Source organism: Lissotriton helveticus, chromosome 5_1, assembly GCF_964261635.1.
Source record: "Lissotriton helveticus chromosome 5_1, aLisHel1.1, whole genome shotgun sequence".
NCBI classification, from domain to species: Eukaryota; Metazoa; Chordata; class Amphibia; order Caudata; family Salamandridae; genus Lissotriton; species Lissotriton helveticus.
Window position 1 is genome coordinate 1,566,477,691 of NC_136065.1, and position 25,417 is coordinate 1,566,503,107.

General features: G+C 48.5%; 1 protein-coding gene across 4 annotated transcripts in view; it reads right to left on the minus strand.

The window, feature by feature from the left end:
* Positions 1-307: 307 nt before the first annotated feature.
* The window catches only part of OPTC (opticin), a 72,166-nt gene continuing 47,056 nt past the window's right edge, over positions 308-25,417 (minus strand). For all 4 annotated transcript variants that reach the window (XM_078644687.1, XM_078644688.1, XM_078644691.1 and 1 more), the window contains exons 5-7: positions 16,563-16,765; positions 15,197-15,292; positions 308-2,076 (exon numbers count right to left, since the gene is read on the minus strand). In XM_078644687.1, the coding sequence (XP_078500813.1) occupies positions 1,906-2,076; positions 15,197-15,292; positions 16,563-16,765 (470 nt within the window). In that variant the 3' untranslated portion in view covers positions 308-1,905. The remainder of the gene's footprint in view (positions 2,077-15,196; positions 15,293-16,562; positions 16,766-25,417) is intronic.

Here is a 25,417-nt window from a genome sequence, read left to right on the forward strand (position 1 = left end):
CTTCATACTTCCACTGCACACCATGCCACATAATTGCACTACACATAACTCTTCTCAACGCCACACAATTCCACATCAAACAATTCCAATCCAACCCACATAATTCCACTCCACAGCACATACGTCCACTCCACAACACATGGCTAAAAGCCATTGTCACTGACAACACCAATAGCTCTTCGATTGCCGAGAACTGTTGGCTTTGTCAATGCTTGCTATGACTGCACTCATCGTCCTGACCTTTCCATCAAACTAACTCAGGGCACCAGTTTTGACATGTTATAACACTGAGAATACGAGTTGCAAGGAAGGAGGGACAGTCGGTTTGACACTGTGCTATCACACAGATCAAACCAAGTTATTTATTAATAAGGCAAGAAGGGGGTCACAGAATCAAAGGTGTAGAAAGAAAAGAGATCCATCAGGCACTTGGTGAAGGGGTGCAAGGGTTCACACACTTGAGGGATCCAGGGCAGGACCAGTCGATCTGGAGCGGTTGGCAACAATTAGAATCCAGTAGAGCAAGAGGGCCTGCGTTGTGACCCCAAGTGGAATGGTTTCTTCCTGAGTGATGGTGAAGATTGGGAAACCAATATTTGTGCCTTGGTGGAACGGATAATCCCCTGAAAAGGAAGAACTGGACATGGGGTTCTACGTCTGAAATGATGGGCACAAGGAAGGTATGAACCAAAGATGGGTACTTTTGACACAGTGGAACATTTTCAGAGTAGCCCCTCACAGGATTAACCTGTGAATGGATTTTGGAGTCTCATGGAATGGATGCAGTCTCAGAAATTAACCTGATATGGATTACCCTTAACCAGCAGGGAATGAGCTTGTGTTGACACTAAATACAAAGGGGCCAAGCAGAATTTGCATGCAGCAAGGGAACAGATTTCAGGAGCAGGCCATAGGAGTAGAACCCGTGGAATCGATTCTTCCAGTGTATGTCAGGAGAAACCACATATGAGCATTTCTCTGCAGGCTCGTGTGCAATGATTTGTTCAACATTTCTGGGAGAGGATATTGACTGGGAATGCATGTCAGTGCCCTGGTGAGACCCAATTGTTCACAGTTATTTACAAGAGAAGAAGCAGAGCGAATGCCTTTAACCAATGGTATTCATGATAGAGTCGTTGAGAGAAGGACCGCCTGAACTGGATGCGGGTTTCCTATTGAATGGCCATAGTATGAAGTCCTGCGGCGTAGAGCAGAAATTCTGCCTGGCAGACAGAAACAAGAATAGTGATGGAGAAGGGAGAAGTCTATCCCATAACTCATGACGTAAGTTAGAATGTTTATGGTGGAGGGAGGAGCCTATCTCATAACTTATGCCGTAAGTTAGAATGTTTCTCACATAGTGACCGAAGGCAACTGTCTTGAGGGGTGGACTAGCCTCATTTATGGAAGGACTTGGACAAGAAAGATGATTAGGAGGCAGTGAACTAAAGTCAAAGCTATATGAGGTGAACTGAAGTCAGATATGAACATCTGCACAACAGGCTCGTGCCACATTGTGTGAGGAGAGGCCAGGTCAGGACCATGCAGCTGACTGTACAGGGAGGCCTTCCCCTAATGCACATGGGATACACATCTTCCGCCTTCCATTAGAAGGAAGTTTGTTCCTGTTGCCTCCCCCCCCACCATTCGTAGGCTGCCCTCCCAAATGGAGAAGACCCAACTTGGATGTCAACTGATAGACGGTGCATTATACGGGTCTTTATCCAGGATCTAAGCTCTCCAAGGCTTGACTTGTATAGTAACCAAGGCACAGAGTCAAGATATAGAGTGTTTTACACAGGATCACACAATGGAATCAAAGGGGGGATTGGGAACATAGTCCAGGTCTCTTGATTCCACAATTAATGGCTTAATCATTACACCACATCTCTTCCATGGGATGGGTCAGTAGTAGCGCCCAGTAGGCAGCCGTGGCAGGCAGAAGTAGGCATTGTTGAACTTGCTGAGGTTGATGGGATTCCCATCCAGGCGGATGTCCTCTAGGCTACGGCGTATATGGCTCAGGTCGCGGCTGTTGCAGAAGGTGTCCATGTGCAAGGACTGGATGTTGTTGTTCTGATGAATAAAAGAAAATACATAATTAAAAGATATTTGCAGAGCTCTATGTTAACCTCAGTTCTTGAATAGCAAGGGATTCTGTAGCTCAAGTAGGTAAGGATTGCTGTGCATTGATATATATATATTTGTAGGTCTCAGTATCTAAATGGCAAGAGGGGATAAAGGTCAGCAATAAGAGTTGTGATAACAATGCAGGTCCAGTGCTAGAATAGCAATGGGTGCTGCAGGTCAGGGTAGAGTCCAGTGGTGGCTCTTTTTAAGGGGCTCCAACCCCCTGCATCCTGTGAGGCCCCAAATTCTGCGCTTTGCCTTTCCGAGTCCTGCCACTAAAGATCATTTAATTAAGCAGAGTTCTTAGCAACACACGGTTTGTGTTTTCATGAACACTGTTGGTGAGCAGGTCAGCACTCCCGGCCTCGTCGCTAGGCTCCTGATGAAGGTGGAAGGGAGGGGGCTGAGAGGCCTGAGGCAGGATCCTGCTAGAGTGCTGTTTAAACACAACATTCTGCAGGTGGATGTCTGGATGGCGCATGTCTGAGGGGCATAGTTCCACTACCGTCCCCTCACATAGGCACACTACATTTTATTTAGCAGACACACTGCACATGCATCGGGCAGCATAGTATATCTGCTCAAATGTGGCTGTCAGAGGCCATCCCTAAAGCTAATGAAAAGCCACACAGAGTAGCAGGGGCAGGATACCCAGCTCTGTCTCTCCTTCCTATAGGGCTGTGGTTTCAGTCCTGTCCAGAAGCTGGGAGAGGGGTTGAGGTGCATCTTTCCCTTTTCAAACCTGCCCTTGCTGCTCTGTCTGACTCTTCATTGGAAATCATGGCTTGTTGGTTCCAATATCTGGCACCAGATTCATGCTCTGCTGATGCAATGGAGCCCCAAGTTGCCACTAAAGGAAGAAAGTTAAGTAAAACACGTTTCTCTGTTGATGTATACATGTGTTTGTGAGTGTCAATGAGAGAGAAAGTGAGTGTGACTCTGAGTTTGAGAATGTTTATGAATAGTATAAAGTGAGATCGAGTGAGTGAGTTAAGGAGTGTGAGTGTGTTTGAAGGTGTGAGGGACTGGAGATCATTAGAGGGAGTGAAAATGAGTCAGGGGTGTAGCTATCTACGGTGCAGCAGGCACAGTTGCACAATGGCCCAGATCAGGCGCGCAACACCCATTGGACTCACCGGGCTTCAGCCCCCCCCCCCCCCGTCGTGTGTGGCAGCCCGGGATGAGACAGATCCCGGGCACACACACAGCCGCACCCGAATGTTTCACAGGTCTTTATAAGACCATTTGAATGTTTATTAGGCCTTGCAGTTGTTTCACCCCTTGTTGGAGGCCCTGCAGCTCCACTCTGCCTACTGATTTAAAGTTCAGCCCCCCTAGAATTTTTTTCTTAGCCCCCCCCCCCCCAAATTTGGCTCTAGTTGCGCCTCTGGCCCAGATTCAGTGAGTGTGAAAGGGTGAGTGTTTGTAGGTGTGTTTGTAAGGGAGAATGAGAACCTAGGAGCATGTTTGTGTGTGAGTAACACTAAGTGGGAATGAGAATGAATGGGAAAATGTGAGTTAGAGTGAGCGAGGGGGAAGAGAGTAAATGTGAGAGGAAGGGAGTGAATATGAGCGAGGCAGGTATTATGCAGCACCACATTCGAAGATCACCAGCCGCCACTGGGGTAGGCACATTGACAGAGCTGTTTGAGTGTTGCTGTACTGTAACCACAGTGGGTGCTTGTTGGACCAGCGATGGGCAAGCCCAGCACAAAGGGGGGAGCTTGGCTCAAGTGTCAAGGCAGTGAAGGCTGTAGTGCTAAGCCGGCTCTGACCCAATAATAACCCCCTGCACAGTCACACTAAAAAGAAGGACACCACACCACTGCTGTAGAAAAATAAGATTAATTTATGTAAAAGTTCTCTGCTTGTGAATAGGGATCAATTGGAAAGCACAGTTACATTTCACTTTTCACAAAACTCTGGGATTCAGGTTAAGAATAAATACAGGGAATAAATACAATACATAGGAATTCAGGAATACTGGTATTGCATAAATATTGAGATTAGCTCTGTTCCATAAATAGATTAAATAGCAGGCTCAACTGTCACCATTACATTAATTAAATACCACTTGTACATAGCGCATTACTTTCTAGTTCATTTAGTCTTCAAAGCCACATTTCCATTTTAATAACGCTGCCACCAATTAGAGAAAGTCATGCAGTTGACTCTGGTAAGTAACACACTTTTAGTAAATGGTTGTTTACAGTACTTGTGGAGTTCTGAGGACTGCCTGCGGTCACACGGTGAGCGGGGACTCCTTTTAGTTCACTCGGGAACTATGCGCGTATGACTGGAAAAACAAGGAAACCCAGTAAGTCCTTCATTCGGCCCTACGCGGCCACCGGGGAAGGATGTCCGCTGCCGGTGGGGGTTGACTCGAGCCTGCAGTGCTACTGCGGGCTCCTAGGCGGCTCAGTTCGACGTCGCTGGATGGACGAACGGCCGTACACAGGGGTTCTTGCCTTCAGCGCTCACTTAACTCCATGTCGGGCACAGTTCCACTTTACCACGGCGCACCAACAGGGGAATCAGACTTCCTCACAATGGCTGGATCGATTAGCGATTCAGTCGGGCACAGTATTCTCCTACGCCAGCATCAGGGAATTCACGGGCTCCCGGGACCTCCCTCCAACTTCCTCACACGGGGGCTGGTCCCGCCCACGGCAACAGTTTCCCGGGTCTCGGAAAGGGCAGGGACGCAGATCCCGCCCAGTAAAGGCCGGCCTCTCCCCGCCCCGGCGCACCACCTCACCTTCTCACTTTGGGCACCAACCAGGAAGCGCGCAACGCCGGTGGGGCTCGGAGATGTCCGAGTCCCCCGCGCTTGGCGCTACACGTGAAGGGGGCACAGGATGAGGTCACGGTCACGGCGATCGTGCACACGCCTCGCGACCCGACTTCTTCCTCAGTCTGACGCCACCGGGGGGGGGGGGGGGGGGCAGGGAGGCACACAAACTCGGCCACAGTCTTCTGGGGCACAGAGGTGCTAGCTGGGCAGGCGCTGTAGGCGCAAGGGTTCAAAATTACGCCTGACTGGATCGCCAGTCAGTATCCACAATATTAACCCTTGCCACACTACTGCCTGTTCTCTCAGCCACCTCAAGGGTAAGCAGGGCAGGTGTCTTCTCTGGTGTCAAGTCAGGAATAGGGGTAACACCTCTTCAGCAGCTATCAGCATCTAGGTGTAGTAGTCTAATCAACTCCCCTCTCTCTTCAATAAAATGGCCGCCAGGGTCTGGGCTTTATATAGCCAGAGCCCTGAGGTAGTGGCACAAGCCAGAAGGTTCTAGAACCTTCCCTGGCTGTGTCAATGGGTTGACACATTCTGAGGTATCTTATGGTCACTCACAGCCACCGTACTGGGGCTCTGGAGCGGCCATTTTGTGTACCTGAAGAAATCTTAAGAATTCCTGTCAGGAAAGCGCGCCAACCACAAAGGGCGCCAAAACCTCAGAAGGTCAGGGTTCAAGGAGGCTCCAATGGGAGTCACTCTCATGAGGAAAATATGTGTCCACCATTTTAAGGTTAAACACACACAGGTTGCCAACCTCAGTGTTAATGGCCACAGGTTTCTCTCCAGGCGCCTTGTACATAGGTGCCAGAAACCTTGTGAGCAACTGGGTGTCAAGGAACACCTAGCCCCATGAAACAACACACAAAAAGGTCCTGGTAGACAAATGAAAAGCGACAAAGTTTGGGAGGTACAGGGGAACAAAAGAAATTATATTGGTGAGAGGACTCTCAGAAGCAGACGGGTCCAACAGTGCTGAACAAAGTGTTTTGGTAAATCTTTAAGGGTGTTTATGCTCAATGTCACGGTGCGATGTCAAGTCTCTGCTTAGAGATCCCAGTAAGGAATACCATAGTATTCTGCAGGTTAGGGATGAGGTGCACTAGTAGAACAGTGTGTGGGCTGGCACAGCAAAGGGCACTACATACCAGTATACAGAAGGACTTGTAGTGTGTGTGTTTACCGAAGAATGAGCAGAGCCATGTTTGAAAGAGCAGATTAAACAAGCATTGGTAAAGCCAATAGGTCTCGCCCTTTGGACCTAATTGTTTTGCCCATGCTGTGCAGCAGGTTAGCACATATTTGTATGGTTTCCACTCATTATTCTGTGTAGAAATTAGAGTGGCACTATGCCATAAGGAAATGGTTACTTAGCTGTAGGTCTAGTTTTGCAGCTTGGAGAATTTGTTTGGATTCACGTGCTGTGCTTTAATCTAATCTGTCATCTAGTGTTGGGATTAGAATTTTTCTCTTTTCGTCCTTGTAGGAAGCTGACTTAGTATATAGTGCACACTTATTTAAGTGAGGCAACTTGCACTAATCCAGGAAACCCTTTTGGTGATTTTAGTGGTCTTTGATAACCATAGAAAGCTCTTAAAGTGGTAGCAATGGAGAGCAGCCTTCAGGCTTATCTTGTAAAAGTGTTAAGCCGCTTGTTTTACCAGTTTAGTCATGTAGTGTAGGTTAAATGTAGAAGAACCACATAGTAGTTATATAAAAATTCTTCTATTTATTACCCAACACTCACTAACACATTGGTATATCTCCTACCCGGAGATATCAACACAATACACAAAAATACTTCAATTGCAATAAGGTAAGAAGCACAAAATACAGTGGTCTCCAGGGGGATTCCGAACCATATATTAAGAGAGTGGAATGCGAGCTGAAAATAAGGGAATTGGACCAGAAGATCCAGAGGAGCCGGCGACACCAGGATCCACCCAAGGTAAGTACACAGGTATCCCACACAGGGTGTGTGCAGAGTGGGAACCCAGCAGCGTGCCGAATCGAAGTCAATGGAGAAGTCACGGTTGCAATTTTGCAGAAGGACCCTTCCCAGAGGACCCTGAAGAATTCCCTTGGAGGACAGAAGGTTGGAGAGCCACCCCACTTGTAAATGCCCCAGGAACCAGGTTACCTACACCAGGGAAGCCAGGTGCATAGGGGTGAAGAGACTTTGGAAACCTCAGTAAAAGACAATGGAAAACTTTGAGAATAGTGCCTCTGGAGTCCAGTGGAATCCATGGGTGGATTCTGGAAGTAAAGAACCTGCAAGCATAGGAGGCATGCCACTCAGGAGTGACCAGGAGGCACGGAAGAGCAATGCCCACCGATGTCGAACGGTTCAGACGAGTTGCCAGTGACCTTGCTGCTGCAGCTGTGAGGATCGGGCAATGCTGAGGAAGACCAGGAGATGTGCATGAGCTGTCCCACTTCGGGTGTACCAGATGGTCGGTGTCCGGTGGGAGCACCAACAAGCGTTGGTAGCCGCAACTGGTGTGAAGAACAAAAAAGGAGAAACGTTGGGACGAGCAAGGTCCAAGGGCCTCACCAACAGCAGAAGAGTCAGAGCAGGCCCTGGGCAAGCAGAGGAGCACACTGCAACAGGAGAAGACCCTCAGAAGGACCCACAGGCCGAAGGCACAGGAGTTGTAAGAGGACCTCGAGCAGCTCATCAAGAAGAAAGGCCCATGGTGCAGAGGATAGGGTGAGGATGCTGTACTTTGGAGGAAGAGATGCTAGAGGCTGGAGCTTCGTGTAGCCTGAAGATCTCTTGAGTACAGAGTCAACAAGCATTGGCAAAGGCAAGCCAATGCAGTGCACAGGAGTTCGGTCCCAGTGGTTCTGACGAGGAATATTGGCATAAAAATTTCAGAGACCACAGGTCAGGCCTCAAGGGAGTTGCAGAATTACAACCTGTGTACTGAGCCTTGGGAAGTTTGTGGGACATAGGGAGCAGATGACCGGTCAGCTTCATTGCGTTGCCAGCAGATGCAGGGGAATTGACTCCTCCACTCCAAGGGAGATTACTTCAGGTGTCCTTGATCCCCATAGGTCTGGTGAAAATCCTGGAAGAAGCACAGACACAGACAACGAAGAAGACTTGCAGTTTAGTGAGAGCAGCAGGAATCTTCCTTGGTGCAGTCTCAGTTCCAGGTGAAGTCCAGAGAAGTCTAAGTGTCCAGACGGTCGAAGAGAGACATGGTTTCAGGCTTGAGACTTGTCCCACGATGAGCCTAAGGAACCACCCACAGGTAAGCTCTTCAGTATCCTGGAGAAAGGGTTAGAACCACTCAGGGGTCCCTCCCAAAGGACAGAGGGGAGCATACTCCCATGTCCATTGTCCAGTTTTGTGCCAGAGTGGGAGCAAAGGGCTCCCTGAACTGACTCAAACTGGGTTTTGCAAGGAGGGCACCAAATGTGCCCTTCAAAGCAGTTTGGTGGCGCTGGAAAGTGCCCCCACCCCAGCCCAGGAACACTGTGACAGGAACTCTATTGTTTTACCTTCCCCTGCTCATGCTTAGCTCAATAGCAGGAGGGCAGAATCATGTCTATGATCAGCAGCAGCACTAGCTTGCTGTCAGACCCTGAAAGGCTGTTATCTGGAGTACTGGGGGTACCTCAAGGAAGCTCCCCAGTACATGGGATTATACTTCCAACACTAGAATTGGTGTTGGGGTATCACCCCAACATGTTTGAGACTAAACATGACCGGTTTCGGTGCAGCCACTATATGGTTAGACATCTCGTACTGACTGATGTCCACTACATGTTTTAAAATGACCACACTTACAAAGCCTGGAGAATCGACTCCGGGGTTTGTAGGGTTTCCTGCTCAAGCAGGAAACCCTCACACTTATAACCAAGCACACTGTCCTCAGGGCTGAAAAGCCTGCCATAGGGGTGACTATATAGGTTTTAAGTGCAGTTCCCTCAGATATAAGGAAACTTATATATGTTGTGAGAGGTGCAAGCACCAACTCACACAGGCTGCAATGGCAGGCCTGTAGTCATAGTGTAAGTGGACTCACATGGGTGACACAATACATGCTGCAGCACATGGGAGACCCCTGGTGTACCTATGCCCTGGGTACCTCAGTATCATAAACTAGGGGCATACAAGGGTACACCAGTAGCCAATTGTGGATGTACAATAGTACTTACCAGGGAGAAAGCACATTGGGATCCTGATTAGCAGGATCCCTGTCTAACTACATCAAAAACATACTGAAACCAAGCAAAAATTGGGTGTAACCATGCTAGAAGGATCCTACCTTCCTACAGTCCTCTTTTTTTTTTGTTGGGCGTTGTAATTCACCACTTGGTATATCCAATTGGTGTATCCGTCCCATTGTGACATCAGACCTGCGCCCTGGAAGCACCAGAGCGCGGTCACCATCTTCTGGTTCTCTTTTGAACTTTGGGGAGGTGGAAGAGTCTCATGTAAATCTGGAAAAGTCTTTAAGCTGCAAAACTACATCAACAGGCATGTAGCCATTTCATTTTGCAGCATGAATCTTTTCTGAATTCACATGCTGTGCATTGATTGTGTAGCAGTATCCTTATTCCCTTGCAGGTTGGGTTGAAATGAGCTTGTGCTTGCCAACAGATGCTTTAAAACTGTTTGACCCACTTGTGCTTCTTAGAATATCCACACAATAATGTTTTGTGAAAGTGTGTACGGACAAACAAGTGGCTGTCATAAATATGTTGTTAAAAGAAACGCTTCCTACGAATGAAAGGGCTCTTGGCTTTCCTTCTAATTGGGTGCCTGCATTTCCTTAACAATTTATATATTTTTAACTATCCATCGTGTGATAGTGCTTTCTGATACAGCGTTTGTTTGCTGGATGATAGGAGACAAGAAATGTGTTACCTTTACTGATCTGTTGAGTTTTCTCCTTATAATACATGACTGCCCTACAGACATCAAGCTTATGTAGAATCCTTTCAGTTTGTGTCTTTTGTTGTTGGACAAACCCCAGAAATAGTATTCTCTGATTCAAATGAAAGTGTAATATGACTTTTGGCAGAAACTGTGGGCTATTTTGCATAACTACTATATCTTTGCGAATTTGTAATTAGGATTCCTGTGTGTTTAATGCTTGTAGCTCACTTACCCTGGTTAGTGATGTAATTGCTTCAAGAATGATGTATTTAGTGGTATGAATGCTTCCTTCATTAAATGTGTAAGCACTAGCATAGGGTACCACATGGGTGTTGGTACCGATCTGGGTGGGGCTATTCTATTAGCTCCTTCTAGGAACATTTTGATGACTGGTGTACTGGAAAAATGCCTACTTATGTGTCCCCTCGTGTATGCAACTATGGCAGACAGGTGGACTAAAAGCGAGGTGTAAATTAAATTCTCATTTAACAATTATGTTAGGCATCTAATGAATGTGGTGTCCTGCGCTTAATTGTCAAAGAGGTCTCCTTTGTTGCACCATATTAACATATCTTTTCCATCTAGAGGCATAGAATTTCCTTGTGCGTGGTCTTCTTACTTCTTTTAGAACATACACAACTCTTTGTGAGGCCCAAATTCCAAATTCTAAGTCTTCAGGAGCCAAGCTGCCACACTGAGGCTGGTCGGGTCCAGGAGATAGATCAGGCTCTTTTGCATTGAGAGAAGTCCTTGTGACATCTTCATAAGGTGTGAGAATCATGTTTGTCTAGCCCATTGCGGCACTATTAGGATTATTGCCATGGAGACTTGTTTACATTTGTTTATTGCTAGCAATGTTAGTTGTATTGGGGGAATTGCGTACGCACATTTCCGTGACCAATCTATTGGTAGAGCAAAAAAAACACAAAAATGATGGACGGAATGCAGAGCACATCAAACATTCACCACCAGTCACAGATCTGGGTTAAATCCATTGTTTTTTTGCTCACCACGCCACCCCAGATTGGACCAAGCCAAATGCAAATTAGTCTTGACCTTGCTTCCCATGGAAACAGTCCCGACGGAACTGCCTGGCTAGGTCCTCCCTGGACTGGAAAACAAGCATCCTGGGACCAGTTTTGGGGTATCAACCCTCATCAGCCAGGCTAGCTTGAGTCCAGTGGTATAGTGAGCTTGGGACCCACGTCTTGGCATACCCATGACACTTAGGGCGACAAAGCTATAAAACACCCAAATGATGGACGGAATGCAGAGAAAATCAAACATTCACCGACAGTCACAGGACTTGGTTAAGTCAAAACTGGGGTGGCGTGGTGAGCAACAAAACTGTGGATTAAACCCATATCTGTGACTGGGGGTGGGTGTTTGATTTGTTCAGCATCTGTCCATCATCTGTTCTGATTGCTTTTGTCTGGACAAGACTGATGACATAAGAGAGGGCACACATCCTAGGGACTCTTGGGATGCTTATGACATAGACCCATGAGGCATAGAGACCCCGACCTCTACCCCGCACACCCATCCACACCAGACTATACTTCATCTTACCAAGATTTAATAGCCAGAGATGCTGCATCCTCGTGGTAGGATCTGAGCAAATATGCAGAGGATTGAGGTGAATTCTGAGGTGTATATTCCTTTAGTAGTGTGTCTGGAGGTGGCAGGGGAGACGGAGGTGGAGATTGACGAGGCTGAAGAGAAGATAGAGGTGGTGGAGGAGTAGAAGAGACAAAGTGGATGGGGCGAATGTGCTTGTCTTTGCACTTGATTTTGTGCTTTGCACCAATTCTGGTGCCAAGTTTAAGTCCGCCTTGAAGGTTGGCTCCCTCTTACATAGTAAGGTGTCGACCACTATGTGCAGTTGTGTGGTAATCCTTCCCATCTGTGGAGAAATATAAAGTCTCCCAGTCAGCATCGAGCTCTGCTTGGAGGTGCTACAGGATTGTCTGCTCCGAATCCTCTGGGCTTTGGCAGCTAGTTGTTCTTGATGTTGACGGTCTGGCCCTTGGAAGCAGTGCTTTGTGTCCGCATTGTTGATGTAGGTCCTAGCTCCTGCTGCTTCGATGACGAAGGTGTTGTCAGCTCCAAGTGTGATTTCGGTCCTGTTCCCATTTTGAGGCCTCTTGGGTGTTTTCTACACAGGCATGGGCATCGGTGCCGAGGAAGCTAAGATCTTTGTCTTGAGCCTGTGGATGTGGGGGTTACCGGCGCTGTTGGCTTATTGTGAGTTTGACCTGTGCCAGAGCCACACAGTGTCCCTCTCAGGGGTGGTGTTCCTCTTCAACTCGAAGTGCGCCTTAGTGGGCTTGGTGTAATAGTCTGTTATACTCACTGCTTGTGGGGTTGTCTGCCTGTGTGGTCCTGTTGCATTGATCCTGAATTAGGATTGTTCCTCCTCCTTGTTGGAGCTGGAGGAGATGGTGTCCCCTGATGAAGGTGAGTGGGCCAGAATGTCCGAGGGTCCCGCTCCCTCGATGTCTTCAGTGCCAGGGATTGCTTCAACGAAGATGTCTGGGGTGTCTTCTGTGGAGTGCCTGTATATCTTATGATATGCTCAGCGTCTGCCTGACAGTAACAAAAAAGTATTTTTTACCTGAACAAGGCAGGTCTCACACTTACTGTTGTCATGTTGAGGCGACAACCGATTATGATATGTAATCATTGTATAGTATATCTAATATACCGAGTCCCAGTGTGAATAAAACAATGTGGACACATTCAGTGTTTCTTTAATAATTTTTTCGAATTACTTACACTTTGATACACTTAAGCTGAGACCCCTTCCTCTCAGTACTTACATGACCCAGGTCCCAGTGACTATGTCTGGGTAAACCCCCTTATACATACACCATGTTGAGGCGACAAGCGCAAATTACACATGTGGTGGTAGTTAGACCAGGGGTATTTTGAATTACAGTGGGGCAGAGTTGAAACAGAGTACGTCCCATCACCAGCTATGCACTCTCGAGGGGAAAAACGTTGAGCAGAGGCTAGGGGGCTCGAGGCCCCTAGCCGGGCCTCTGGCCCAGTGGTGTAGAGTCTGTCAATCCTTGGTGTTGTGGATGTCTTGGTAGCTGGTCGGCAGTAGTATATTGTTTTATCCAATGATCTGTGTCGAGAAGAATACTGGAGACGGCGTTAAAATTGTGGAAGGTTGCCTCGATCCTGGAGCTCCAGTTGTCATGTCTATATCCAATGGCGAAAAGAAAAAAACAATCTTACATGGAGTCGGTGCACGTGCACAGTACTTGCACAAGGAAGAGTCACCATGCACCCCGTTAGTAGAGAGACTTCTTCGACGAAGAACAAGTTGCAAATGTCCAAGTCCAACACTAGATGGCAGGAGTATGCAGAGCATGTGTATCTGCAGCATCACATGCTAAAAAGTAGTTCCTTAAATAGGAGCAGTGGAACAATACAAGTCACTCAAAAGGTAAGTAAAGGGGCTATGCTTCAGGGGAAGGAGAAATACATGGACATGATAGCACAAAGGAAGTCAATGAATAGGAAGCAAACAAATACGAGTGTCAATAAAGCCAACCAAAAGTAAGATCTAAGCCCTTGAAGACTCTTGGTAAGCCCACAATAGGCCTTTTACAACCAGACAGCTGTACTGTGAAGAAGGTTTAACCTAAAATGCAGGAACATTTTAATAATAGCTCAGTAGATAAAGCGCAGTGTCAGAACTGTGTTCAGATCTAAGGACAGGGGTCCTGCATGTTGTGATTGAGGTGCATTGGCAGAGCTGTGTTAGTGTCACAGTGCTGGAATAACTGTGGCCACAGATCCTGACTGAGGTTTATTCGCAGTTCTTTGCAAGAGTCCTAGCACTCAGAAACCAGGAAGTGCAGTGGATCAGGACGGAGGTGTATTGCAAAGCTGCGTGTGAGTCCCAAGGCTGTGCAGCATTACAGGATTGTGGAGCCCTGGCAGAGCTGTGTGTGCCCCAAGGCTGTGCAGCATGGCAGGATTGTGGAGCCCTGGCAGAGCTGTGTGTGTCCCCCAAGTCTGAAATATGAGGATGTTCAGCATGGCAGGATTGTGGAGGCCTGGCAGAGCTGTGTGTGTCCCAAGGCTGTGCAGCATGGCAGGATTGTGGAGGCCTGGCAGAGCTGTGTGTGTCCCAAGGCTGTGCAGCATGGCAGGATTGTGGAGCCCTGGCAGAGCTGTGTGTGGCCCCCAAGTCTGAAATATGAGGATGTGCAGCATGGCAGGATTGTGGAGCCCTGGCAGAGCTGTGTGTGAGCCCCAAGTCTGAGATATAAGGATGTGCAGCTTGGCAGGATTGTGGAGCCCTGGCAGAGCTGTGTGTGAGCCCCACGTCTAAAATATGAGGATGTGCAGCATGGCAGGATTGTGGAGCCCTGACAGAGCTGTGTGTGTCCCCCAAGTCTGAAATATGAGGATGTGCAGCATGGCAGGATTGTGGAGCCCTGGCAGAGCTGTGTGTGAGCCCCAAGCCTGAGATATAAGGATGTCCAGCATGGCAGGATTGTGGAGCCCTGGCAGAGCTGTGTGTGAGCCCCAAGTCTGAGATATAAGGATGTCCAGCATGGCAGGATTGTGGAGCCCTGGCAGAGCTGTGTGTGAGCCCCAAATCTGAGATATAAGGATGTCCAGCATGGCAGGATTGTGGAGCCCTGGCAGAGCTGTGTGTGAGCCCCAAGTCTGAGATATAAGGATGTCCAGCATGGCAGGATTGTGGAGCCCTGGCAGAGCTGTGTGTGAGCCCCAAGTCTAAGATTTAAGGATGTCCAGCATGGCAGGATTGTGGAGCCCTGGCAGAGCTGTGTGTGAGCCCCAAGTCTGAGATATAAGGATGTCCAGCATGGCAGGATTGTGGAGCCCTGGCAGAGCTGTGTGTGAGCCCGAGATATAAGGATGTCCAGCATGGCAGGATTGTGGAGCCCTGGCAGAGCTGTGTGTGTGCCCCAAGTCTGAGATATAAGGATGTGCAGCATGGCAGGATTGTGGAGCCCTGGCAGAGCTGTGTGTGTCCCAAGGCTGTGCAGCATGGCAGGATTGTGGAGCCCTGGCAGAGCTGTGTGTGGCCCCCAAGTCTGAAATATGAGGCTGTGCAGCATGGCAGGATTGTGGAACCCTGGCAGAGCTGTGTATGAGCCCCAAGTCTGATATATGAGGCTGTGCAGCATGGCAGGATTGTGGAGCCCTGGCAGAGCTGTGCGCGGTTACCAGTACTTGAAAAACATGGGAGCTGAATGTCAGGAGTAGGGTGCAATGGGAGAGCTGTGTGTGGGGTCCAGGACTGTAGCAGAGGGTGAGACAGAACAGAATCATGCCACATAGAGGTGTGCCCTGAATGCCAGGCAGTGCGCAGTGTGAACCTGTGACATTACCTGTAGGTGCAATGAGCGCAGGCTTTCTGGCAGGGGCACAGGAATCTGATCCAGCTTGTTGTCCGATAAGTAAAGAAAGTGCAGCTTCTTTAAATCCTGCAAAACAAGAATCAAGGTGTGCATCATTGCCTTCCTGTCCTGAGGGTGGGGAGAAGGTAAAGGAGTGAAAGACCCTGCGCCATGGGGAGACACCTAGAGGCAGCGACTCATGACATTGTTAGGAAGAAGAAAACTGGGAAGGGCACTAATCATTGATGGCATTCATGGTATCATTGATGGCACCTGTGGGAGATGACTATGAAAAAGAATAAGCAGCTGCTGGAAATAACAAGCATCGTTGAGTAGTGGTAACTGAGTGGATGGTGGAGGCCCAGCAGTAGTTGGAGGTTCCAAGCAACTGTGGGAGCACTGGGGGACTGGGAGAGTGGTAGACTGGGACAGGAGGCATGGTAGTGCCAATTAGCATTGGGTGGTAGTAGTGAGGTGTAGTCAGTGGAAGCAAGTGATGGCTGAATGCAGAGGTGTGTCAGGAACAGATGAGTGGTAGCAGGGAAGGGGGAGATAACTGTCAGTAGTGAGTAAGACAGGTAGGTGGAGAGGATTGGTGGGTTGGGATTATGCATAAAGTTGTGAGTGGTATCAATGTTCAGTGGTAGTGGCAGGGAGCATTGGGTGAGGAAGTGGTGGTGGTGGGAAGCAGTGAGTTGGCTGCAGAGTGCTGTGGATGTTGGTAATTAGAGGTGGGCAGTTGCAGGGAGCACTGTTTCGTAGAAATGAGATGGGTGGTGTAAATAAAGTGATGGTTAGAGGGGACGGTGATCAGTCTTGGGGACCAAGAGGTGGTGCTGGATCGCTGTGATTGGTGCGTAGAGATGCTTTGGGGAGCTCTGATTGGCGCAATGGGCTATGCTTGGTTCAGGGAGTCCCGACTGGCACAGTGAGATATGGCTAGTGCCCTGAGGTCTGCATACCGCAGGGAACTCGAATGGGATGAGAGAGCATGAACAGGCTCAAAGACTTGATGCAAAGATCTCAGGTTGGCACAGGAGCTCTGGGTGGCAAAAGGAGGTAAAGTTAGAACAGTGCTGCCAGGAGAGGTGCTTCTTGACACAGGATCATCTGGTCAGCTTAGGGAGCTATGATAAACAAAAAGAGTGATGGTTTGTACTGTGGGCTCCTTGGACTGACGCAGCGAGCTGCACAGGTGGAGTGAGTCTGTGGCTGGTGGAGTCTGGTTGGTATAGACCGCTCCGGTTGACACAGGAGCTCTTAGTGGAGGAAGCTTTGCTTTGAAACCAAGAGAGGGTGCAGTGATGCAAGTAAAGGCCTACGCAGCAGAGTGAGTGTGTTCTGCTCATGCTCTCACCCTAAAAGCTTCGTGCTTGATGCCCGAACTCTGCAGGTGGTTCAGTCGGGCGTCAATGCGCTTCATGGAGCTGGGAAACTCGGGCAGTGCCCTCAGCTGGTTCTCGGAGATGATGAGATCCTGCAGGGCTGGCAGCAGGCGGAGGGCATCTTCATCGATGTGAGTGATGGAGTTTGAGGACAGGTCCACAAGCTTCAGCTTCTCTGGAACACAAACAGTCACCATTAGACCTCAAGCATCTGCTGCAGTGGAAGAGCTCTAGAAACAGCCCTGCTCTGCCCTGTGGCCATGGAAGTGATGCCGTGCCCATGGCTGCAGCCCTAGAGATGCCGCCCTGCTCTTACATTCTATCACACTGCATGTATACTAGCATGAGGCTTTGTGGTAATGAAATAACCATTTCTTGGGCCTCAACACTTTGTATGTGGTGCTAATGATTCTGGAGGAGAGTTTGTCATGTCATTGTATGTGTTGTATGTGTGTATCCTCATAGCACTCACCAGCATTTGTAGAACTACATCCTGTTGTGACTATAATAATGTGTTACAATTAACCAGTTCAGTGGTAGTCATTGTAATAAGCTCCGAAGAGTCGATGCTTTGTAGGCCCTGCTGAAGTTCATCCTTTTGCCCTGTTGTTTACACCAAGAAATTCAGAGTGGGTTCTTGACACGGTGAAGCCATCTTGCAAGCCCAGTGCTTGCCAGGTTACATGTGTCAGATAATGGTCTATACTTATATAACTCCTTTGTGCGGAATAAATGATAGATGGGCAAGAGAAGCTTTTAAGAGGATACTCAAACTTCAAATCTCTTGAGTTGGAAACTAGGCCCAACCCCTTTAGGATGAAATGTCAGTTCATCAGAACAGCTCATGCCGGACAAGTGCCTCCAAAGTCTTTTGCCTTCCACGATGGAAGTTTGGAGGCCTCTCAGGGGTATCATAGGCAAGCACCCGAGCCCTTTTTACCCCACCACTTACTTCTGAAGCATCTCATAGCGGCCCCGAGTTTCGTTCATTGAAGAGAGCTTCGCATAGTTCATTCCTCCTGTCACCCCTGCAGCCCTGTCTAGTGCAGTACAGATGTGATGAGGTTTGGAGTGAAACACGGCTTCTTTTCCCTGACTTTGGCAGCACGAAAGCTGATTATAGACAGAAACAGCAACAATCACATTCATTGTGGTAGTCAAGAGGATCCTGGGAAAATAACCAGTAGCCAAAGAAACACCCGAATTATTATGAATTTTGCAATCTGCTTTGTTTGTCTTTGACCTTTAGGTTATTAATAATCGGGGAGTGGGGGTGAGGGTCAAACAGTGTTTATTAACCATGAGTGTGGGGGTGGGGGGTTGTATAGTGTTCATTAACCATGAGTGGTATTACATGTTATGTTTTATCTCCCAGGTAACTGCTCAGTAACATTCTTCGACTGAAAAAATACTCTCAAGCTTGGCGCCCAATAGTCTATGCAAAATGGGTCGGGAAAATGTGTAAATATAAAGAATAAAAAAGGCAATAATCAGAAGCAGGCCCCTCCCTTAGGGTGGGGGTGCTCCATCCCCCCTGCTGCCAGCACAGCAAAGGTAACAAATAAAATGATAATAAAATGAATTTATTTCCATTTTATTTTTCACTTTTCCCAGCCCAAGCCATTTTTGGGGTGAGGCCACTGCTTCTGACTGCCAGCAGGGGTGATGGTCCCCACTCCAGTTTAGAGTGCGCATATCACTTTGGACAGATGTCTTGCGATGGCCAGCCTGACATGCATATTTAAACCTCTCCACCCAGCTGAGCTAGACAGCTGGGTGGAGAGCAGGCAGTGGCCCCAGTACCTGAGGGAGCGTCAAGGCAGCCAGTCCAACTAATCCTGGTGCTGTTTATCATGCTGTTTAAGATTACCAGACGCATGAAAGCAGCATCGGGATTGGTGTGGAGAATTGCAGCAGACCAGCACGAGACTGAAAGCACGAGGAGTCAAGGACTGGAGAAGGTGAACTAGCTCAAGCAGTGGGTAAGTACATTTTTTTTGTTATACTTATAACCCACTGACAAATACTGTAAGGGACTTACAGTCCCTTCAGCCTCATCGCCAGGCCTCTCAGTCGTGCTTGTTATAAACACTGTTTATAACAAGCCATGACTGACAGCTTCGGCGGTGACCATGAAGGCATTGCTGGTCAGTGGTTGCATCGCCAAATATTCAGGGTACCAGCCACCAAATATTCAGGGTGCCAGCCTCCACTGGTAATGATACTAGCTTGGGAGCGAATAAACTCTGGGCATTTCATGTACATCTCCTTGTCAGATAAAGATAGAAAATCAACTTGGACAGATGCTGAGATTGGAAGCAAGTTCAGATGCCTCACAAAATGATCTTCATTCAGGAATCCTCCCTGCTAATAGTTAATGCTATCCCTCTGCTGGAAGGAGGTACACTAAAGGTGTCCCCTATAAGTACAGTGATGGTGCTTATTGTCCTGTCCTGTTGTGATGCTACATTGTAGCTCTGCAGTGCTTACTCATCCTCACTTGTAAACATCCAACCAGTTACTATAACTGAGATTGTTGCATTTTTCCGTGCCTGGGATAAATGTTGCACATATTCTTTTGTGGATGACCTGATTGGTGAACATGCTGCTATGTTCACCAACCGCGCCGGGACACTCTTGAGTATCCGTGCGCGATATAAATGTTTTGTAACATAACATGATATAACATAACCACATGTGACTGGCTACGGGTTTCTCTTCCTACTATCCTTTGTCATCATGGATCTAACAACCTGCCTGTTGCCTACTCGGTTCGGAGTAGGGAATCCTTACCCCTTTCATTTTAGGAATAGGTTTTCCCTGTACACAGTGAAATCCACATTCCCAATTTCTCTACTTCTGGCTATCGCCGAACTTCACCACTCACACTGACCATTAACAGTTGTAACTGGCCTTGACTAATGTACAAAAACAACAGTTCATAGACAGAATGCAGAACAATGTCATACATTCACCCCAGTACAGAGATCTGGGCCTATATCCCCTCTTCAGCCAGGGTAGCTTGATTCCAGTGGCATGGAGAGCACAGGACCCACGTCTGGGCATACCGGTCCCACTTGCGGTGACAAATGCAAAAACAACAGCTGATGGCATACATTCACCCCAGTACAGAGATCTGAGCTTAAATCCATCGTTTCTTTGCTCACCATGCCATTCCAGTTTGAACCCAGCCATATGCAAATCAGTCTTGACCCTGTGCCTCATGGGAACAGTCCAGCCCGAACTGCCAAGCTAGGTTCTCCCTCGCTTGGAAACAAGCATCCTAGGACCGCTTTTGGGGTTTCACCCCTCTTCAGCCAGGATAGCTTGATTCCAGTGGCATGGAGAGCACGGGACCCATGTCTGGGCATACCTGTCCCACTCGGGGTGACAAATGGAAAACAACAGTTGATGGACAGAATGCAGAACAATGTCGTACATTCACCCCAGTACAGAGATCTGGGCTTAAATCCATCGTTTTTTTGCTCACCAAGCCATTCCAGTTTGAACCCAGCCATATGCAAATCAGTCTTGACCCTGTGCCTCATGGAAACAGTCCAGCCCGAACTGCCAAGCCAGATTCTACCTCAATTGGGAACAAGCATCCTAGGACCGATTTCGGGGTTTCACCCCTCTTCAGCCAGGATAGCTTGATTCCAGTAGCATGGAGAACACGGAACCCACGTCTGGGCATACCTGTCCCACTCGGGGTGACACATGGAAAAACAACAGATGATGGACAGAATGCAGAACAATGTCATACATTCACCCCAGTACTGAGATCTGGGCCTAAATCCATCGTTTTTTTGCTCCCCATGCCATTCCAGAGATCTGGGCCTATATCCCCTCTTCAGCCAGGGTAGCTTGATTCCAGTGGCATGGAGAGCACAGGACCCACGTCTGGGCATACCGGTCCCACTTGGGGTGACAAATGCAAAAACAACAGCTGATTGCATACATTCACCCCAGTACAGAGATCTGGGCTTAAATCCAACGTTTTTTTGCTCACCATGCCATTCCAGTTTCGCACCTACCTGCATCACTTGTGGCCGCGCTGCTCTTCCCCTGCCACCCTCTTGCCGTGCTCTTTTGGGCGCCCCCTCTCAGCCGATTAGGAGCTGAGGGACAGACGGGGAGGCTGCGCCAAAGTACGGCGGCCATCTTGGGTGAGGCAGGCTTGCTAGTCTGCAGACTAGGCTTGCTGCCTCACGGGCTGGAAGTATAAATTTAGACGGGGATGGCTCCGCACAGCGGACGCGTGCAGCGGACGCGCCTAACCCGCGCCGAAGGAGCACCTAAGGAAAGCCCGTCTGCGCCCGTCAGCGTCCCGGAGGCGGACGGGTGGGCGACCTTCGGACACAGCACCTGGGAGGAACCCGTGGCTACTCTGCAGCACACCTCCTGGGCTTAAGACAGTGTACTAATAGAAGCTGCATTGTCCAAGGCCACTGTTTAAAGGGGGATTTCCACTGCACTGGCTGAGGGTGGTCATTGAAGAAAGTATGGGCAGAGAGTGACCCCGCTGAGTCAGGGTATCATGACACCCCGACGGTGGGACGGGGATCATCTGAATGCTTTTTCAGCTGTGCCCTTTTAAACACTCGATCTGCGAGCAAACATGCTCAGGATCTGTTTAACTACCTTTCAGACTCTAATCCCGCCTGCCTTTTCCTTACGGAAACTTGGCTTGGCGAAGCCTCAAATCCAGATGTAGCTAATGCCCTGCCTTCTAACTATTTTATGTTGAGGAAAGACCGGTGCACAGGTAAAGGAGGGGGAGTGGCTCTGGTGATAGACAGACGATATGAGTGTTCTATCGTACCTACGGAAGACATCCCTGGGGCAGAAGCATTGGGATTCTGTCTGACACTTTCACCCTCCCAATCTTGTGCGGGTCTGTTGGTCCACAGACCCCCAGGTCCTATCGGATCGTTTCACGAGGGGCTGGATTCCGTGATTTCGGTAATGAGTGTTCAGTTTAAACACTTCGTTCTTCTGGGCGATTTTAACATTCATTTCGATGTAACAGAAGCGGCGGACACCATCAAAGTCTTAGACATCACTACTCCACTGGGCTTGTCACCCTATGTAGTGTTTCCTACCCACAACAAAGGGGCATATATTGGATCAAATTTTCTCCACTATGCCTATTATAGCGTCTCCCCCCCTTCCCGTGTTGTGGTCTGATCATTTACTGGTGACCTTTAATATCCAGTATAAAACCACCCTGACTATTAGGGACAATGGGTGTCAGCCCCGGATGTCCCATGCCCTCCATCGAGTAACACCGGATATGATTGAACAATATCTGTTAAATCATCCCTGTGCATCGACGGGTGACATAGAGGAGGACCTGTTCCGCTTTCAAACGTGGCTCACGCAGTGTTTGGGAGAATTGGCACCGCCTAAACGGACCTCTAAGAACTTTACTCGAGCGTCTGCCCCATGGTTCACGCCAGCGCTCAATACCAGTCGACGGCTCTGCAAGAAGGCCGAAAGAGCATGGCGATCAAAATATCTGGAACCATCGAGGGAGGCCTATAGGTGCTGTATTAAGGCCTACCACAAGGAAATCTATTTTGCCAAGAAAGCCTATTTTGCTCGAAGGATTGAGGAGGCTACCAACTCCAGCAAAGAGATCTTCCTGATTGTGAAGGAATTCACATCGCCAGCCTCCATCACTCCGAAGTGCTCCTTATCAGAACCTTGGGTCATGCAAATGGCAAGCTTCTTTGCTCACAAGATCAAAAGCATCCAGGCAACTTTTCCATCTGTTGTGATAGGGGAAGTGTCTAATCCAGGACCCCATTCCTCTGTATCCGACTCGGGGCAGCCCAGTTTGTCGAGCTTTCCTCCCATTGAGCCTCAAGTCTCATTAGAATTTCTTTCTAGAATGAAATCTGGCTCCCCGCTGGACCCATGCCCCGCTAAGTTTCTAGCCAAAGTGGCACATGTCATCAACCCCATTGTTAATCCGATTTTAAATCGTTCATTGGAGAAAGGGATAGTGCCGTTTGCCTGGAAACAGGCGCTGGTTCTTCCTCTTTTGAAGAAATCCTCTTTGGATCCTGCCATCCATGCTAATTACCGGCCTATCTCTTTGCTCCCGGTCTTGGCTAAGGTGGCGGAAAAGCATGTTCAGTCCGTTCTTTCAGATTTTGTTGAGTCACACGGTGTCCTGCATTATACCCAATCAGGTTTCCGTGCGAATATGAGCACGGAAACGGCACTGCTGAAGGTGGCAGAGGCTATTAAGGAGGTTCAGGACACCGGAGGGAAGGCTCTGCTGGTGTTGCTCCATCTCTCGGCGGCGTTTGACACCGTTCCACACGACCGCCTATTGGTTAGACTCTTGGAGATTGGCATCGGTGGAACGGTGTTCAGATGGTTTAAGTCCTTCCTCTCTAACCGGCAACAGACAGTATGGGCTCCTCCGTACTCGGTGGCAGTGCCGTCTCTGGAGGTGGGAGTACCCCAAGGGTCGATATTAAGCCCCACCCTTTTCAACATTTATATGTCCCCTTTGGCGGCGCTGGTTGAGTCATTCGGCGCCCAGATTGTCTCATACGCTGACGATACTCAGCTTCTTTTCACATGTGGGAAAAATATGGACTTTAACGGGGATCGTATTAAAAGCTGTCTGGGTGCAGTTTTTGCCTGGTTTCAACTTAACCAGCTGAAATGCAACTCGGACAAATCTGAGGTTCTTTTATTTGGCTGTCCTCCGAATCCCTGTTGGAAGTCCTGGTGGCTGGCGGATATGTTTCCTCCTTCTGCTGTGGCCTCAGTGGCTAGGAATCTTGGTGTTAGGATGGACAATTGTCTTACTTTTAAACCTCAGATTCTGAGCCTGGTCGGTCAGTGTTTCGGGATACTGAAAATACTAAGGAAATTCCTCCCTTTCCTATCCATCACCCATAGGAAAACCACGGTCCAAGCTATGATAGGACTAGGCTGGACTACGCTAACGCCCTTTATTTGGGTCTCCCGAAGTACCTTCTTTCACGCCTGCAGGTAGTGCAGAATTCGGCCGCACGTGCAATCTTTGGCCTCGGCCATCGATCCCATGCTGCGGCACTGTTGGAGTCTCTTCATTGGCTACCAATTCAGAAACGCATTGAGTTTAAGGTTCTCACCATGGCGTTCAAGGCACTCCATGGCACTGGTGCCCTCTAGCTGAGGAAGAGAATTGGTTTTCATCTCCCCTCCAGAGCCTTGCGCTCGGCGTCACTGTCTCTGACCACGGTCCCGGTAATTAGGCGTGCCCGGATCGGTGGGCAGTCTTTTAAATATCTTGCACCCCGGGCCTGGAATGCCCTCCCATTGTCTTTAAGAAAGAATGAGAGCCTACTATCGTTTAGAAAGGAGCTCAAAACGTGGCTGTTTGGCCAATAAGTCTCCTCCTTTTCGCCGGGGCTCTGTTGTTATGGGTCTGATAGCGCCGGGACACTCTGCTAGAGTAGCTGAGCGCTCAATAAAACACCAGCTAACATAACATAACATAACAGTTTGAACCCAGCCATATGCAAATCAGTCTTGACCCTATGCCTCATGGGAACAGTCCATCCCGAACTGCCAAGCCAGGTTCTCCCTGGATTGAAAACCAATATCCTAGGTCCAGGGAAGACATGGCTTGGCAGTTGGGGCTGGACTGTTCCCATGAGGCACAGGGTCAAGACTGATTTGCATAAAGCTATGTCTGAACTGGGTGGCAAAGTGAGCTAAAGAATGATTATGGATTCAACCCAGATCTGTGACTGGGGGTGAGAGTCTGAAAAGTTTCAGCGCTCTGTCCATCATCTCCTTGTGTTTGCTTTGTTCACCCTAAGTTGGCAGGGTATGCCCAGACGTGGGTCCCTTGCTCACTTTGCCACTGGATTCAAGCTAGCCTGGCTGATGACGTGTTTTACCCAGAAACCGGTCACAGGATGCTTGTTTCCCATCCAGGGAAGACATGGCTTGGCAGTTTGGGCTGGACTGTTCCCATGAGGCACAGGGTCAAGACTGATTTGCATATAGCTATGTCTGAACTTGTGTGCCAAAGTGAGCTAAAGAATGATGATGGATTCAACCCAGATCTGTGACTGGGGGTGAGTGTCTGAAAAGTTTCAGCGCTCTGTCCATCGGGGTGAGTGTCTGAAAAGTTTCAGCGCTCTGTCCATCCTCTCCTTCTGTTTGCTTTGACTAATGTACATGCTTTAAGAAAGCGCGCGAAAACAGGACAAAGATCAAGGATGCATCTCCTTATGTTCAGCGTAACAAGTTAATGTTAAGACACAGAATTACTTCAAATGGCCTTGTCAAGGACCAGAAGTTGGGGAAACAGGGACATGCTATAGTGGCCTCTTATTTCCATCAAATGAGACTCCTCAGAAAGTTGATACTTTTAATCTCCAAGACTTGCGAGTGACAGTAATGGGAGTTACAATCCTCTCAAGATATGATCATGGCATCTCAAGCTATCTGGGTCTTTTGGTCTCTTGACCCATAAGCTTCAAGTTGCACAACACAAAACATAGAGATTAGACCTCTCCTATAATCTCCGGAAACTTGACCATGTGTAAGGGGGCCTCAGTGCGCTGCAGTACCTCCCAGTGGCCCATGGTATGCATATGCATATGCATGCATAATGTGAAAAACACAGGGCCAAGCCTGGGATGGTCTTTTTCTCTTCTGTTCTATATTTTCATCATACCCAACTGGGAGGCAGCGCTTTCCCTGTTTTAAATCTGCAGCCCTGGAACCAGCTGTCTCTTGATTTTTTTCAGATAGTCTATCTTGTTCAAGGCTCTGACGTGCCACCTCTTTTACTGATAAGGTTGTATTC